At 43.0% G+C, this 11,437-nt stretch overlaps 2 protein-coding genes and 1 pseudogene across 2 annotated transcripts; 1 reads left to right on the top strand and 2 right to left on the bottom strand.

Moving 5' to 3' along the window:
* Positions 1-101: 101 nt before the first annotated feature.
* On the top strand, positions 102-1,918 carry LOC128756892 (cathepsin S-like). Its single transcript, XM_053861706.1, has 7 exons — positions 102-221; positions 517-639; positions 901-1,047; positions 1,115-1,348; positions 1,408-1,564; positions 1,629-1,731; positions 1,819-1,918. The coding sequence occupies exons 1-7, from the start codon at positions 102-104 to the stop codon at positions 1,916-1,918; spliced, it is 984 nt and encodes a 327-aa protein (XP_053717681.1).
* Positions 1,919-3,120: 1,202 nt separating this feature from the next.
* On the bottom strand, positions 3,121-5,251 carry LOC128756913 (cathepsin S-like). The gene is made up of 7 exons (XM_053861752.1): positions 5,132-5,251; positions 4,941-5,063; positions 3,980-4,126; positions 3,692-3,916; positions 3,467-3,632; positions 3,302-3,404; positions 3,121-3,237 (listed from the first exon to the last, which is right to left on the bottom strand). Exons 1-7 carry the CDS (start codon positions 5,249-5,251, stop codon positions 3,138-3,140), a joined length of 984 nt encoding a protein of 327 aa, XP_053717727.1. The 3' UTR covers positions 3,121-3,137.
* Positions 5,252-6,747: 1,496 nt separating this feature from the next.
* LOC128757187 (cathepsin K-like) lies at positions 6,748-10,770 on the bottom strand (annotated as a pseudogene).
* Positions 10,771-11,437: the final 667 nt, after the last annotated feature.

Below are 11,437 nucleotides of genomic sequence, written 5' to 3'. Positions count from 1 at the left end.
GTCTCATTCTGACTCAGCCTATCACAGTAGAGCGACTCAGATATGTATACACCCTTTGCAGCATGTTGCTCATCTCCTTGTTCAAAGGAAGGTCCTCTAACATGTTCCAGAGCCTGTGCTTTGCTCTTCTCTGTGGCCTAGCTGCAGCTGCCACCAGCCCAGTTCTGGACCGTCACTGGGAGCTGTGGAAGAAGATGCACAACAAGGAGTATTCTGAGCAGGTGGGTTCAACTTTTTTTTTTTTTTATATCTGGTTTAGTTATTAAGGTACACTTGCACTTCAGTGAGGCACCATGCGTTTTGTCATGGCTCACTTGTGTTTTGTCATGGCTCACTTGTGTTTTGTCATGGCTCACTTGATGGCATCCTGTCCTCTCCTGAAACTGCTTTTTTTTTAATTTTTTTAATTTTTTTAATTTATTTTTTTTTAGATCAGCTCTTGCTTTCAAAAAGAACCTGACTTTTTTTCCCCCCTGGAAGTAAGTCTCATAAAACTTGTGGATGATCTTCCTGCAGCTTGAAGAATTGGGCCGCAGGCGTATTTGGGAAGAGAACCTGGAGATGATCAATGTCCACAACCTGGAGACTTCCCTGGGCCTGCACACGTTTGAGCTGGCAATGAACCACCTGGGAGACCTGGTGAGGACTCCTGACACGACTGTTCTTCATCCTCGTTTCAGCAAGATTGCTACTTGAGCTGGTCCAGCACCTTCTTGACCGAGTAAAGATGCGCCTCTCCTCCAGCAACCGTCTCCAAATTTACATTATCTGCTCAGAAATGAGTAGTTTTAGGTGCTCATCTCCTTTGTTGGTTTCCTAACATGGCTGTATGGTAGATGTAAATTTAAGCAGAACCCAAATCTTGGCCTTTGAGGACCCCTTTCAAAAACTTGTTTTCAGACTGGCGAGGAAGTCCTCAGCACCCTCACCGGCACCAGCGTGCCTCCGAACTTGGAAAGAGGTCCAGTCAACTTGAGCAAGGACATCGACATCCCAGAGTCTCTGGACTGGAGAGAGAAGGGCCTGGTCTCTGAGGTCAAAATGCAGGTAAGGTGCACCAACACACACTTGTATCGGTGTTTTGCTACTAAAACATGAGCTGCTCTGGCTTCAGGGTTCTTGCGGCTCGTGCTGGGCCTTTAGTGCAGTCGGCGCATTAGAAGGGCAGCTGAAGAAGACCACAGGCGTCCTCTTGTCGCTGAGTCCTCAGAACTTGGTGGACTGCTCTGGAAAATATGGGAACCATGGCTGCAACGGTGGATTCATGACAAGTGCTTTTGAGTATGTGATTGAGAACCAGGGCATTGACTCGGAAAGCTCCTACCCTTATGTGGCAGTGGTGAGACAAGTGCATATTGGAATGTGTTTGTGAAAGATGACTGAGCAGCTTGTCTTCAGCCGGGCGAGTGCAGGTACAAGCCTGAAAATCGTGCTGCCAACTGCTCAAACTACGGCATCTTGCCAGAGGGAGACGAAGAGTCTCTGAAAATGGCTGTCGCGCTGATTGGACCCGTCTCTGTTGCCATTGATGCGTCCAGACCCAAGTTCCTCTTCTACCACCACGGTGAGCGGAGCACTCTGCGGCGCATTTTTGCGACTGTCTAACTTGTCTCTCCACGATCACGCAGGCGTGTACACAGACCACACATGCACTCATGACATCAACCACGGCGTGCTGGTGGTGGGTTACGGCACTGAGAGGGGACAGGACTACTGGCTGGTCAAGAACAGGTCGCAATTCTGATTCAGCTCCATTTTTCACCCAGATATTTGAAAAGGAGACTTGGGATTTCTGTAGTTTACTTGTCTATCTTGCAGTTGGAGCCCAAACTATGGTGACAAAGGCTTCGTCAAAATGGCTCGCAACAGGAACAACCAGTGTGGAATCGCTCTCTATGCCTGTTTCCCCATCATGTGACCTTGAAATAAAGTTCTAACAAATTAAATTTTATTTGCCCGTTTCTGGCAGTTTGGATCACATGGTTTGAAAGTGTATAGAATGCTAGTTTTGTTTTTTACTTTCCATCTTCAGCAGACCAATGTCCAGGTGGTTCAGGGAAAGACTGTCCTGGTCATGTAGTTGACTCTCTTCAGGGTCACCTTTCCTCCACTTGTTCCCTTTGTAAGCCTCCAGGTTGCTATTTCACAAGGCACTCCTACATGGTAACTTGCAATTGAACTTGTTTCTAGATGCCTCAAACTTCTCAACGAAACTGAAATATGCCACTTCAGTTTCAAATAAGTGAGTTTATACTGACTTTGCTAAAATGGTAATGGGTTGGTGAGACTCTGTGAAACTCATTTCTAGAGTTCAGGTGTTGCTCTTGGTTTAAAAAATGTGAGGTTGTTAAAATGGTTATTAAAAGCCAAAGATTTAGGGCGAGTGCCATCTAGTACCTAACATTTGCTCTGCATTGACTCAATTGTATAAGGCTTTAATATCACTAAAGCCTAGTGAAAAGGCAGTGTTTGATATTCACCATTTTTCCTCTCCATGTGAAAAACTAAACTTCAGCAGATCTTGTAGAAAACACTTCATTGTTACATTTTACTTAAAATATTTAACTGAATTTGGCAATGAATCTTTAATTTCATAAGCATCTGCAGAGCTGCGAGGGGAGCTGCCCCTCTTATGAGCCGAAATTGCCCTTCGCTTGAATGAAGTAGTGCAGATGCAGTGTGTACTCCTTTGATGTGCCGTCTCCTCACTACAATGACTGAAGCCATGTGTGCAGTCACACATTCACTCACATCTCACCCTGTTCATCAAGATTCCTCCGCTTCATAACTCAAAGGTCTGTTAAATAGGACTTTTCCCAGAAACATGTCAACATTAAAGTACTAAAAAGGCACAGACCATTTTGCACCATTGTTATATATTTACCCCACGTTTCCTAATTTACCATACCTCACCATCCAACACTGATATCCACAATATCACTTATTTTTTTCCCACATCAGTATCAGTTTCATGGGACACAGCAATATACCTGTCTTTATCTGGATGTCGTCCATGGATTACTTGAGTCAACATGGCAAAAGATTGGAACTAGTTCTGTGCCCAAGAACATTTCAACCAGACCAGACGCTTTTTAAATGTGACATTTATTTAAAGATACGCTAAAAAGTATTCTTGATCACATGATGGGGAAGCAGCCGTACAAGGCGATGCCACACTGGTCGTTGTGGTTGCGAGCCATCCTGACGTAACCCTTTTCTCCATACTTTGTGCCCCAACTGCAGATAAGAAGGTGGAAATCAGACCTGTGGTCTTCATGACAACTGCAGCAAGTCTCCAGACCTGTTTTTCACCAGCCAGTAATCCTCTCCTCTCTCTGTGCCGTAGCCCACGACCAGCACGCCGTGGTTGACCCTGTGAGTGCAAGTGTGGTCCCTGTACACCCCTGGTGGACAGGTCAGGTGAGACAAGCCAAACTCCAGTGGAGCCCAGCAGATCCTCACTCACCTCTACGATAAAAGTGAAATTTGTGCTTTGATGCGTCAATGGCCACAGAGATGGGACCGATTTCGGCGACTGCCATTTTCAGAATGTGCTCGTCCCCCTTAGGCAGGACGGCGTAGTCGGAACAGTTGGCAGCACAATACTTGGGCTTGTATCGGCACCGCCCATGCTGAGAACACAACAGCCCTGTTAAACTTCTCCGAATGCTCACAGCTGGGATGCACTTACTCTGGCAACGTAGGGGTACGCCTTGTCTGAGTCGATACCCTGGTTCTGGATAACATACTCAAACGCATTCGTCATGAATCCTCCGTTACAGCCATTGTTTCCGAATGCGCTCGAACAGTCCACCAAGTTTTGTGGACTCAAGGGCACCAGGACACCTGTGGTCTTCTTCAGCTGCCCCTCCAGAGCTCCAACTGCACTGAAGGCATAGCAGGAGCCGCAAGAACCCTAAAACATGGCGCAAGCTGTTATCATCCATCACCATGCTCAGAACTGAAGTTTGACCTTTACCTGAGATTTGACCTTCGAAACCAATCCTTTCTTCCTCCAGTCCACAAATGATGGCACAGGAACGTCCTCTTTCAAGCTGACAGGCTTCCTCTTCAAGTCAGGGGGAACCTTGGTGCCAGTCTGAGTGCTCAGGACTTCCTCAACCATCTTCAGGAAGTGAAGGGAGTTAAAGTGAAGGCAAGGAGGGGCAAAGAGACACATCTGGATCTGGGGTGTAGCGGCATCACTGCAGGTAGGTCGCTGGTTTGAGTCCAGCTTGAAGTGACAAGGGTTTGGAACAAACCTGTGTCCTCATGTGGCTTTCATCTGTTCCGTAAGAGAGTGTGTGCCTGTGTGTTGTCCAGCTGTACTGATCAACAGATGACCTGTCCAGGGTGCCGCCTGCCAAAAAGGCTGCACCACTTTTGACTCCCTTTTAAAGGACACATTTTGTTTTACTTTAAATACTAAAGTTATTGCATGTGTTCAAACCGCCTGAATGCACGCTTCATTTTGTCACACTGTCCTCTCAAATATTAAGTGTTTTTTTTCTTAGGTATTGTGTTTATTTTAAAAACAGAGATACTGAGAGTACTTTGATTTTCCTTCATATAAAATCATTATTTACTATATATTAATGTGAGCTTATCTCAAATACATGTTGCTTTACAGAAAAAAAATAAATAAAAAAAATAACAATCCCTTTATTATTGTTAATGTAACCAAAATATTAGGTTAAAGTTATCGATTTATTTTGTATTAAAATGCAATAATCCATTTCATATTTAATCAACTTTCAGTGGAACATTTAACAGTTATATATATATATATATATATATATATATATATATATATATATATATATATTTTTTTTTTTCCTCAGATAGTCGAATTCAATTCTTTTTTGACTTCTGATTTTACTTCCTCAAAACCTTTTTTTTTCCTCCAAGCCTTAAAGAATAAGGTTCAAGGCATTGCTCACCAAATCTCCAAAATGGTTCATCGCCAGCTCAAAAGAGTGCAGGCCCAATGTCGCCTCCAAGTTGTGCACTTTGATCATTTCCAGGTTTTCTTCCCAAATTTGCCTCCGGGCGAACTCTTCGATCTGGGTGAGAAACTTGACTGAAAAGCAGCCAGACCTGCGACTGTCGCTGTGAGCAGCTCAGCCCTCACCTGAGCGGGATACTCTTTCTTGTGCAGCTGCTTCCACAGCTGCCAGTGTCGGTCCAAAGCTGGCTTCAGGGAAGCTGCTGCAAACCCACACAGGAGAGTGAAAAGCAGCTCCCGGAACATTTTGGCCCAGATAAAAAAAAAGAAAACTGACAAGAACACTTCAGTAACAGCCACTTTTCTGGACGGACACAGGGTCGTTGCTCTCCTTGATTGGCAGCGTTCTTTTCTCCAGCTGCATGTGATCAACAATTACTCATTCATTTCTGAAATCCAGGTGATGAGGGTGAGTTTTTTCTAAGCTTGGAGACCATCAGCTGAGTGCTACCAATACTCTCAACTAGTTTAACAGATGCATGTTTGTCTGAGTGGTGGTTAATGCTGCAGTCTCTCTGCAAGTTTGTGGGTTCACCTCCACCTCTCTGCAGGTAGCTCTCTCTCCAGTTGACTGAAGACTGTTTGTAGCTGCAAGTGTGTGTCAGTCTGCTTGTCCTGCCATGAGCTGGGCTCTTGCCAGTCCTGTCCACAGAAATAGGTGAAAAAAAGTGAATAAATGTGAGATGAAGTTGTTTATTTTCTATTGACTCTTACTGTCAATCTTTACAGTTATTAAAGCAACATAAAAATGTTGAGAGGCAGATTATAAGTGACGTAGGAAAGTTTGTATATAAGCAGCAATGAGTGAGTGAAAAGATGAATCCACTTTAAAACATTTATTTCACCATTTCATGTCATTTTTAACTCAGAAAGGATTGAAAAACTCCTCAATGGTCACAGCGTAAACGGTGTAGGTGGTGACGCCGCAGAGATTGTTTTTGTTCTGAGCCAATGGAATGAAGCCGTCCTCTCCCCAGGAAGTTCCCCAACTATAAACACATGAATGATCATGGTGCATTAAATCGCTGCATCATTTTCTCCTGCATAAAACCAACAGGCGAAGAGACCTGTTCTTCACCAGCCAGAAGTCTTGTCTGTCGTCCCTGCCACAGCCCACAACCAGGACAGCATGATTGACTGACTCTGGATTTCAGTAGGGGGCGCTGTAGATGCCAGAAAGTGCTGGACAAGATAGCATTTACAATAATATTTTTTTATGATTAAAAAAATAGGAGACTTCTCACCTCCCTTGTAAAGTTGAAATGAAGGCTGCATGGCATTAACAGCAGCTGCAATCGTCCAACTGTTGCTACGGCAACCTGCAAACTCTTCATCACCATGTGGGAGAACTTGGAAATCTGCACAATATCCTGCTTTTCCTTTGACTGAGTTGTGGCATTTCCCCTCCTGTGGGTATATATTCCAATAAATATTCAGGTTGCCAATCTGTCATTTTTTTTAAATGTCAGAAGCTTGTTATTTTTTCCCTTTTCTTCAAAATCATTTTTTTCATTATACATTTAAATGAAGGTACTATAAATTGTCATCTTTCATTTATTTATTAAATATCTTAAAGATTCTTGTAAAATATCTTTATTTTGATATTCCATTTTCAAATTCCTTTTATTCTTAGGTGATTTTCAACACCAATATTGTATTACATTTCTTTACAATATAATAGCTTTTCCTCTCAGACAGTGTTCGACAGCCAAATGTATGGTGGATAGATTTTGACAGGAGAGCCCCTGGTGTAGACGCAGACATACACCTTGCCTGTGTATGGGTAGAAGGCCTCAGGTGATGTAATTGTAAGCTTTGGTGATGTAACCTCCTCTGCAGCCGTTACTTCCTTCCCTGTGGCTGCAGTCCACCAGGTTCTGTGGGCTCAGTGGTACCAGGACCTTTGCTCACTTCTTCATTTGACCTTCAAGTGCCCCAAAAGAGCTGAAGTCCCAGCAGGATCCACAGAGTCCCAGTTGAACCAACCCTATTGGATTATCAAGTGTTAGTGGAGACACAAATCAATATCAACATCACATCATCCCTGGGCTCACTTGGTCCTGAACTGGGCTGACCACTCCTTCCTTCAACACCCATTTGAGTTTTAAAAGTGTGATTTCTGTAAGGAGGCCACTTTCCCACCTTCAGACCATCCAGCGTCTGGTTGATCTCCTGGACTGTCTAGAACAGATGGAACAGTCACCATGAGGTGGCGAAAACCGCCTTTTATTTTGTACTCACTGAAAACATCGCCATTTTCAGACTGATAAAGCCACTTTTCTCTTTGACACTCCACAAAGCTGGGGGCGCGTTGTTTTGCTGAGTCACTGAGGTTGGCAATTTCCTGCACTCCATTTATAATGGCTCTGTTTGGCACATAAGTGCAGACAGCAGTCTGGATTCAGTCCCCAACCTGAAGGCCAAGGTGAGTTAAGGGGGCCGCACACATGACAACAACCGCCTGTTTTGGCAATGGGAGACCACTGAATACAAGTCAGAGCAGTGACCGTAGTGGAAACATGGCAGTTAATGCTGTTGCCTGCTGTGTTGGCTCTGTTTGTTTACCTTTAGCTTTGAAATGAACAGAGAAGAAATGAAGAGAAAAGACGATTTTCATTTTTGCCCTGCATGTTGCCGTGTTTCATGGTATGTTGTTTAATTAAAAAGTTCGGATGTTATGAAACTAGATCTAGCAAACGCAACCTGTCATTTATGGAAATTTTATCTTCCACTTCATTTAAAGTCGGCATCCAACCTCACAACAGATCCGCAAGGAAAATCCACACTCGCCCTTGCTCCCTGGAGTAATGGGACACACCACCCTTATACATGAACACTCGGTTTACGGGAGGAAATTGAGTCTTAAGGGCGGTGTTGGGACACAGCATCAGGGTGAGTTTGTTGACAATTGCAAATGTTCAACATGTACAATATTTATGGACAAAAATCTGTGGGGAGAACTGATCCCTCCTGACCTTAACTGCGACCTGGGAAGGAATGGAGCCAAGCGAGAAGTGAACTGACTGATAAAGAAGGAAGCAAAGGTGGAGTTTTGATATTCAGTGATTTCATCACCTGGTCCATTCCTTCGAGTGACCTTCGGTTTTCTTTTGCAAGCAGTGGTCATCTTCCTGTCATTTAGTTACAAAGATTGGAAAACAAACATTTCTTCCTCATCTTTTTGGCACATGATCACAGGTGATTTCTGACTTGATGTGTGTAATCAGAATCATAAAATTTTATTAATCCTGAAGGAAATTCTGTTCGTGACATGCTCTGCACACAACATATAACTATAAAATGAGATATTAAATAAATATCTATAAAAAAAGTTATAAAACAAATATCTATAAAATAAAATTGTGTTGGTCTGTGTGCTTCTGTATTGGACCAGGAGCGGATGGAGGGGGTGGGTGATGTTGTCCAGGATGCTCCTTAGTTTCAGGAGCATCCTTCTCTCCATAACAGTCTCTAAGGCGGATTGTGGTATACTGAGATTGTGAGGGCTCACCACTCACATTTCAATGTGTGTTGCTAAGTCTAGTAGGCCTTAAAATATCCTTTATAATTCAGAGAAATTTTATGTGTGTATCCAACTTTATCCTCTCTCCTTCAACACAGCTGTCAATGAAAGGACATTCTATGTCCAAAGAATCAGTTTAGAAAACCAAGCTCCCCCATGTTGTTCCTCATCCATGTTTTTCTTTGCGACCCCATGACCAGAAGCAAGATGACCACGTATACTGTAGCCTCCAGGGTTAGTAACACAATCCTCTCTTACAATTGTTTGTCTGATCCCTAACCAAGGACGTATTTGTGGCGATGGCTAGGTGAAGCTTCATGAAACAGTGTCCTCATTTTCAGAGCACAGAAGGTGACGCTTTTGGTTTAGAAATGATGCGAAGTTTGATTGAAAAGGTTTGTTAAAAGCCAAGAGTGCCATCTAGTGGATTATGAAAATGACGACACTGTTTCATGAAGCCTCATCGGCACATCACTACCTATCTACCATGCAAGAGTGCCATGCACAAGTTCCCTGGCACCACGACTCCCACTGTAGCATCACTGGGACACTTAAATCCCTCTAAAATGGAGAAGAGGTGGTTCAAGGATTGAAAATCCCCTTTAGAAATGTTCCTCAAAGTCCATGGCACAGGAGCGTTTTATTCGGGCGATTCCCTTTAAGTGGACCCAATTACATTGGTGATTAAAACGCAGCCTCTCGGAATAATGAATACTTGTTTACCAGTGGCATCTAGTACTTTACTGCTCTGGCTCTGTCTTTACTGGAGTAATCTGATCAGATTATGGAAAGCAAGATTAAAGCTAGTCTATAGATTCTGGTTTAGATTAAGCCTAGTGGAAGCACATTTAATATCAGATTAACAGTGCTGTCACTGACCACCATCTTGAAGCCGCAAAAGGTTACTGGATGTCAAAAAAGGGTTGTTTTGTTTTGGACAGACTGGCTGGACACTATCATCCATGGTGTGTCATGCAGCTCTTCCCTCTGAGTCCATTCATCCAGCAGAGGTCTCCCTCATATCATCGCACCTCAGAGGCACAGTCTCGATCAGATTTAACAATAAAACAACTGTGTTTGTTTCAGAGAAGTTTAAAAGACGTCATAATTGAATTACATCTAGAGTTGAAGAAATGATGGGAAGAGATGATGGGTCTCACCATGTCGGCCAAATGGTTTATCCCAAGTGTAAAGCTGTGTCTTCCTGCTGAAGCCGCCATGTTGTGTCTCAGCACCAGAATCATGTTCTTCTACCACAAAGATCTTCTGTAGACGGCCTCTGGCTGCGACACGTTATTCCACGAGTGTCAAAGTCAAGAAGCCAAAGGATTATAAAATAATAAGAATAAATAAAGATCTAGTCTACAACAGGAAAAGAAAGTCAAGAAGGAATACAGATTCTGTTTCCCTTTTAATTATTGGAAGCAAATTTCTTCAGCACATCAGTGATATCACTATGCCTAATAAATTATTTTTGGTGCACCAAATTATTATTAAATTGGACATTAAAACTATATCTCCTCAAAGATCTTGCCGACCCCATGTAATGAATTGGTGAGCTGATATGGCCCGCGGACCTGAGTTTGACCTGTGTGTCAATCATCTTTTGACTGACTAGAACGCAGTTCAAAGAAGTACCTGGTTGTCAGAGCTCTTGTTGTGTTTCAGTTTCCATTCCTCCCACAGGCTGATCTGTCCGATAGTGCCAGTAACAGCAGGAGACAAGAGACCAGCATCCTGGTGAGGTGAATGAAATGCCTCATACTGGAGGAGTGTGCATGCCACACTGCTGAGTATTTTGGAGAATGCGGGAGAATCACACAAGTTTTTTAGCTATGACTCGAGTTAACTGCTGAATGGTGAAGTAAAGTGTTGTCAGTATTGTTACAGTATGGTGGAAGACTCCTTTTCAGCAAGAATGAATTCCTGCGTTTGACATTGTAGTGCGTTTGCTTTTATTCATGTAAAATCTCAAGATTAATCTTGCACACTATACGGAACCCAATATGATTATGTGAAGTACAGTGTTCGATTAGATTAGATGGCCTTTATTAGACTAAAGTGCTGTAATCTACCGTACTACATACTGTACCCCATGATGAAATTGACAGGAAGCTGCGACTAACTTCTCTTGTCAGATCAGTCACAGCAGAATACCAACCCAAACTAGCTTGTTGTGGCTTTAGTGTAGAAACAGTCCACCAACGTACCTTTTGAAAGTCAAGTGAAACTTGGTGATCATCTCTCGTCCTTCAAAATCCGTAGGGTGGATTTTCTTGTTGAAGGTTCCTGATACAGTTCAGTCTGACGTTTGTCATGTGAATCTAATGTTGTGCAGCAGCAGCAGCAGAGGAAACTGTCCTGGACTGGAGTGGCTCAACAATGTGGGCTTGTACCTCCAATCTGGTTTTGTCTGCTACAGTATTTGAACTGAACGTTCAAAAGAGTGAAGCAGCGGTTTTACTCTGATATTACTCTGATATACTACTGATACTCTGATATTGCCATCCTGTAGCGATAAAAATGTACAATTCATCTCTGAAAAAGTCATGATGAAGGATTCTTCTTGAACAGCATTTTCTTGCACATTGTTCACATGGTTTCTAAGCTCTTTAGTATAGCTTTGTTTTTGCACTTTACAATATTATTTCTTTTTCATTTATTGTGATATGTTGAGTACAGAGCATGTTTTGGATCAAATGTTTACAATGTGATGAAACATTTCCGGCTTTCTCATGAGATGGAAACCTCAACATAACGTAGACAGCCCTCTACAGAGAGGACCAAAGACTCGTCATCCCGCGGGATGTTGCGCAATAGTGAACTTTAATTTTGGCGAATGCTTTATTGGCTTCCAGCACTAATCTTTTCTCTTCCTGGACGCAGATTTGCTGATGAATGCAGGTTCC

This window comes from Synchiropus splendidus, chromosome 4, assembly GCF_027744825.2.
Source record: "Synchiropus splendidus isolate RoL2022-P1 chromosome 4, RoL_Sspl_1.0, whole genome shotgun sequence".
Classification (NCBI taxonomy): Eukaryota; Metazoa; Chordata; class Actinopteri; order Syngnathiformes; family Callionymidae; genus Synchiropus; species Synchiropus splendidus.
The sequence above is the reverse complement of the archived record's forward strand: the minus strand, read 5'-3'. Positions and strand labels throughout refer to the sequence as shown.